Genomic DNA, 5,586 nt, shown 5'->3' on the forward strand with positions numbered 1-5,586 from the left:
TTGTTGTCTCGGATTCTCCAGCATCTGCAGTTCCTACTATCTCTAAAACCACCATTTAGTTCACTGGATTTTGGTACAGACAGTTTGGTTACCTTGACTGTCTACATTTCACTAGTAGTGAATTTGTTATAGTCTGCAGCATCCATATAAAAATCAAAAACATGAAAAAAATGTAAGTTATTTCTTTCACATCTGACCACGATCTCACAAACCAATATACCAGACCCAAGTCAAATACTGTGTTCTGACATGATCGGCCCAGACACAGGTCAGACTGATTTGGGAAGGTAATACTTCCATTCCTGGCAGCGGTGGGTGGGGGAATGCTGTCGCGCAGTGGTATTTTTCCCCACTTCCTCCTAGGAAACGCGACGTGGCAATGTATCGGGGCCGGGCCCACTCTCCCAGGCGCCTCACCTGTTGCTCCAGATCCCATACAGCAGCTCGACGAAAGCGAAGGAGAGATTGAGCATCAGAAAGAAGAAGAGGTTCCGGGACGTGGAGTCCGACAGGATAGACCTGGCAGGGGGAGGGAGAAAGGGAACAGAAAGGATGTCAGCGGAAGACTTAAGTGGCGCGGCCCTGCCCGGTACCCAGAGCCCGGACCCCGCGCCAGCTCCTCGGCGCACGGCCCGCCACTGGAGGCCGTTCACTCTCATCGTGTCCACCGGGCCATCCGTCCCCTCGACACCTACCTAAACCAACCCGAGACCTTACGCAGCAGGTTGAGTCGAGGCGGCTTGTACTCATCGTCCTTTATGGAGAGGGGTAACATGGTCGGTCACAGCCGCCGCTCCACGGCAACTGCACTGACTGTCGCTACTTGCCGCAACTTCCGGTCAATGCCGTACAGTAACCAGGGCGCAGGCGCAGTGCCGTACAATGGAGGCTGAGCTTTAGAATACTCAGCGCCGCTGTGTTTCATTCATTCCTTACTTTATGAATGATGGTCTGGTAGAAATGCAGTGGGGCCATGAACTTGATATAACATAAACTTCTAGCGCGCATGGTATCCCTTGAGCTACATCATAGGAAATAAAAAAAACATAAATTACATTTTTCACAATGGTGAATATAATCTTTTGGGGAAAAAAAATTGCTAAGAGTAGAACCAGCCATGTTTCCCCAGGATACAGAGTTTTGATATTTTTATTCATTTTTTTTACATTTCGGAATGTACACTAATGGAGCAATCAAACTAAAAAGTAATTTATTTTAGAATGTTCTTATGTGTACAATATTTTAGTACTTAGACTTCAATTTTGCACTATTCGGAGAGAACATGCCAGACCTACATCTGCAATAGAAAAAGGTTCTGCAGAATTGTCAAAAGGAATAGAATGTTATGAATGCAAGACCCATCACTCTACCATCAACACAGTTCATTCTCATGATAAAATTACAATATATAGGCTGCAATCATTTATAATGATCATTGTTTTATAATTAATACAATTATAGCAAAGTTTTAAGTTGTAAACTAATATGGTTAAACTATTAACTTTCTAATCTGATTCATTCCAGTGATGCAGCCATTGCTGAAAATGGCAACATTTATTGCCCACCTTTAGTTGCCATTAAGGAAAAAAAAATGGGTTAGAGTAGCATCTAAATAGAATGTGGAGGAGCAGAAATTTGGGCTTTCAAGAGAGAAATGATTGAAAATTTCTAGACAGGCACAAAAATAATTTAAAAAGTTAACAGACTTTTTTTTAATCACAATTGAAATAAAAGTAAAAGTTATGCTACCGTTTATATAGTCTTTGTTGGACCCCATTTAGATTACTGCATTCATTTCTGGGCATTACACTACAGGAAGAAGTTTACAGTACAGATTCAGCAGAATGATAATAATGCTAAAAGGGTTAAATTATGCAGTTTAATTGTATTCACTTGAGTTTATAAGATAACTAAATTTTCTGCAGTGACTGAGTCCAGAACAAGGGACAGTAACTGTAAAGTGTGACTTGTCTGCCATAATGGAAGGTAAATAGATTTTCACGGAAAGGTTGGTAGATATAGAGTCATAGAGTCATACAACACAGATACAGACCCTTTGGTCCAACCAGCCCATACTGATCATAATCCCAAACAAAACTAGTCTCCCCTGCCTGCACTTGGCACATATCCCACCAAACATTTCTTATTATGTGCGTATCCAATACAGTGGGGAGCTGGAGGAACACAGCAGGTCAGGCAACATCAGAGGAGCAGGAAAGTCTATGTTTTGGGCCGGGACCCTTCATTAGGACTTATCCAAATGTCTTTTGTACGTTGTAACTGTATCTGCATCCATCACTTCCTCTGGAAGTTCATTCCACACACGAACCACTCTATGAAAAAAAATTGGCCCTCATAATTTGAACACTTTCTCCCAAATTGCTGTTGTGACTAGGCTGATAGAAAACTTAAAAAGTTAAATTGACTGATCATTGTTACATAAAATTGCAGAACCGGGTGGGTTGAGGGAATTAAGCAATAGAGCAACAATTATTTAATTGATCATCTGAACAGGTTTGATGGTTTGAATGCCTACTTTTGTTCCTATGTCCTTGGGTATGGCTTGCCAGATCATTTCAGAAGGCAGTTCAGGGTCAACCACATAGTGTGGAACTGGAATGACATACAGGCCTGACCAAGTAAAGATATCTGTTTTTCCCCCTCTAAAGTATACTAGTGAATCAAATGAGGTTTGATTGCAATTTGAGAGTTTCATAACCATATTTGCTGATACCACCTTTTTATTCTAGAATTTTTAAACTGAATTCAAATTCTCAAACGGCCAAAGTGGAATTTGCACTCCTGCTCTCTGGATTATCATCCCAGGCCTCTGGATTACTAATCCAGTTTAAAGTTTTTGAGAAGATTTGTAGCTTGGGTTGTGGATGAGGTTGTAGATTTGCTCGCCAAGCCAGCGTGTTTGATTGCAGACGTTTCATCACTCTACTAGGTAACATCATCAGTGCACCTCCGGTGAAGCATTGGTGTTATGTCTCGCTAGTTATTTATATGCCTCAGTTTGCTGGGCTGGTTGGCATTACTTCCGGTTTCATTTTTCAGTGGTTTCTATATTGGGTCCAGTTCAATGTGTTTGTTGTTGGAGTTTCAGTTGGAATACCAGGCCTCCAGGAATTCCCTGGCATTTCTCTGTTTGACTTGTGCTGTTATGGACATGTTGTCCCAGTCAGATTTGTGTCCTTCTTTGTCTGTGTGTATTGAGACCAGTGAGAATTGGCTGTCTCTTGGTGGCTAGTTGGTGTTCGTGTATCCTTATTGTCAGTTTTCTTCCAATTTGGCTAATGTAATGTTTCTCAAAGTCCTTGAATAGTATTTTGTATATTACATTAGTTTTATTGGTTGTGGGATTGGGATCCCTTACGTTCATCAGTAGCTGTTGAAGTAGCTGTTGTTGGTTTGTGGGCTACCCTGATACTTAGGGATCTGAGTAGTCTTGTGGTCATCTCTGATATATCCCTGATGTACAGTAGGGTGACTAGTGTGTCTGGCCGTGTTGTGTCTTCTTGTTGTGGTCTGTCGCAGAGGTAATGGCGGATAGTGCTATTTGGGTATTCGTTCCTTTTAAAAACTCTGTATAAGTGTTCCTGTTCTGTTTTGCACAATTCCGGGTTGCTGCAGTGTGTTGTGGCCCATTTGAATAATGTCCTGATGCAGCTCTGTTTATGGGTGTTGGGGTGGTTGCTGGAATAATTAAGTATCTCGTCTGTTTGTGTGGTCTTTCTGTATGTGCCAGTCTGGAGTTCCCCGTTGTTCTTACGTTCTACCATTATGTGTAGGAAGGGTAGTCGGTTATTTTCTCCTCTTCTTTTGTGAATTTTATTCCAGTGTGGTTGTTGTTTATGTGTTGGTGGGTTTCTTCTAGTCTTGTGCATTTGATAATCATTAAGGCGTCATCTGCATAGAATTAATTGAGAAAACAAACATTTACATTATAGAAAGCCAAAACGGCAAATCATTAAACAAGAGAAATAAACTTAAATACTTTCATGACTAGGAGACAGTAAGGAGTGTAGATGCTGGAAGCCAGCGTCAATAAAAATGGAGCTGGACAAACACAGCAGGTCAGACAGCATCAGGGGAGCAGGAAAGTCAATGTTTTGGGCCAAAACCCTTCGTCAGGACTGGGGAGAGTTAGGGGAGCCCCGAAATAAATAGAGGGAGGGGGTTGGGGCTGTGGAAAGGCAGTTGTGATGGTGATAGGTGGATACAGGTAAGGGGTTATAGTGATTAGTCAGTGGGAAGGGTAAAGTGGATAGATGAGTAGGAAGATGGACAGGTTAGGACAGGTGAGGGAGGCGGGACATGGGATAAAGCTGGGTGTAGAGGGATTTTGAAGCTGGTGAAGTCATTCAGGCTCTTTGGGGATACAGTCCTTGTACACCTGTATCCCTCATAAGGATGGCCTAGAAGCCCTCTGCTCCTTCCTCTCCAGTGGGCCAACCAGTCCCCTTCATGTGACACTCTCATTCGCTTGGCAGAACTGGTCCTCACCCTCAATAATTTTTCCTTTGATTCGTTCCACTCCTTACCATCCAAAGGGATGGCCTTGGGCACCCACATGGACCCAAGTTATGCCTGCCTATTTGTAGGTTTTGTGGAACAGTCCCTCTTCCGCAACTACACCAGCACCATCCCTCACCTGTTTCTCTGTTATATTGATGACTGTATCAGTGCTGCCTAGTGATCCCGCAAGGAGCTCAAGCAGTTCATCAACTTTGCTAACACCTTCCACCCTGCCCTCAAATTCACCTGGATCATTTCTGACATCTCCCTCCCCTCCCTGGACCTCTCCATCTCCATCACCTGAAACTGATTCACCACTAACATCCATTTCAAATCCACTGACTCCCACAACTACCTCGACTACACCTCCCCTCACACATCCTCCTGTAAAAATGCTATCCCATACTTTCAGTTCCTCCCCCTTCGCCACATCTGCTCCCTGGATGAGACATTCCACTCCAGGACATCCCAGATATCCTCCTGTTTTAGAGCCGTAGTTTCCCCACCTCTGTAATTAAGGATGCCCAACTGCATCTCCCCATTTCCCACACTTCTGCCCTCAAACCCCGCTTCCCCGCAACAATAAGGATAGGGCCCCCCTAGTCTTCACACACAAGCCCACCAACCTCTGAATCCAACGCATCATCTTCCAAAGTTTCCGCCACCTACACTCAGACCCCATCCCTGTTCACTTTCTGCAGGGACCGTTCACTTCGCGACTCTCTCATCAGCACTACATACCCCACCAACCTCTCCACCACACCCAGTACCTTTTCCTGAAACCGCAAGAGGTGCAACACCTGCCCCCACACGTCCCCTCTCACCTCCGTCCAAGGCCCCAAACAATCCTTTCAGATCCAGCAGAGCTTCAACTGTACCTCATCCAACCTGATTTATTGTGTCCGTTGCTCCCAGTGTGGTCTCCTCTATACTGGGGAGATAAAATGCAGACCAGAGGACCAGTTAGCTGAGCATCTGAGTTCTGCACGCACCAACCAACCGGACCGTCCGGTTACCATCCATTTTAATTCCCCCTCCCACTCCCCTGGCGACATGTCAATCCTT

General features: G+C 44.2%; 2 protein-coding genes across 2 annotated transcripts in view; one reads left to right on the forward strand and one right to left on the reverse strand.

Moving 5' to 3' along the window:
* slc30a7 (solute carrier family 30 member 7) overlaps nucleotides 1-870 on the reverse strand; it is a 20,217-nt gene extending 19,347 nt beyond the window's left edge. Inside the window, exons 1-2 of the mRNA XM_048601594.1 lie at nucleotides 696-870; nucleotides 418-519 (exon numbers count right to left, since the gene is read on the reverse strand). Of these exons, the coding sequence (XP_048457551.1) occupies nucleotides 418-519; nucleotides 696-775 (182 nt within the window). The 5' untranslated portion in view covers nucleotides 776-870. The remainder of the gene's footprint in view (nucleotides 1-417; nucleotides 520-695) is intronic.
* The window catches only part of LOC109915342 (zinc transporter 7), a 41,594-nt gene continuing 36,781 nt past the window's right edge, over nucleotides 774-5,586 (forward strand). The window contains exon 1 of the mRNA XM_020514951.2: nucleotides 774-867. Coding sequence (XP_020370540.2) covers nucleotides 774-867 — 94 coding nt within the window. The remainder of the gene's footprint in view (nucleotides 868-5,586) is intronic.

The sequence above is a fragment of the Rhincodon typus genome, chromosome 10, assembly GCF_021869965.1.
Source record: "Rhincodon typus isolate 14 chromosome 10, sRhiTyp1.1, whole genome shotgun sequence".
Taxonomy (NCBI): Eukaryota; Metazoa; Chordata; class Chondrichthyes; order Orectolobiformes; family Rhincodontidae; genus Rhincodon; species Rhincodon typus.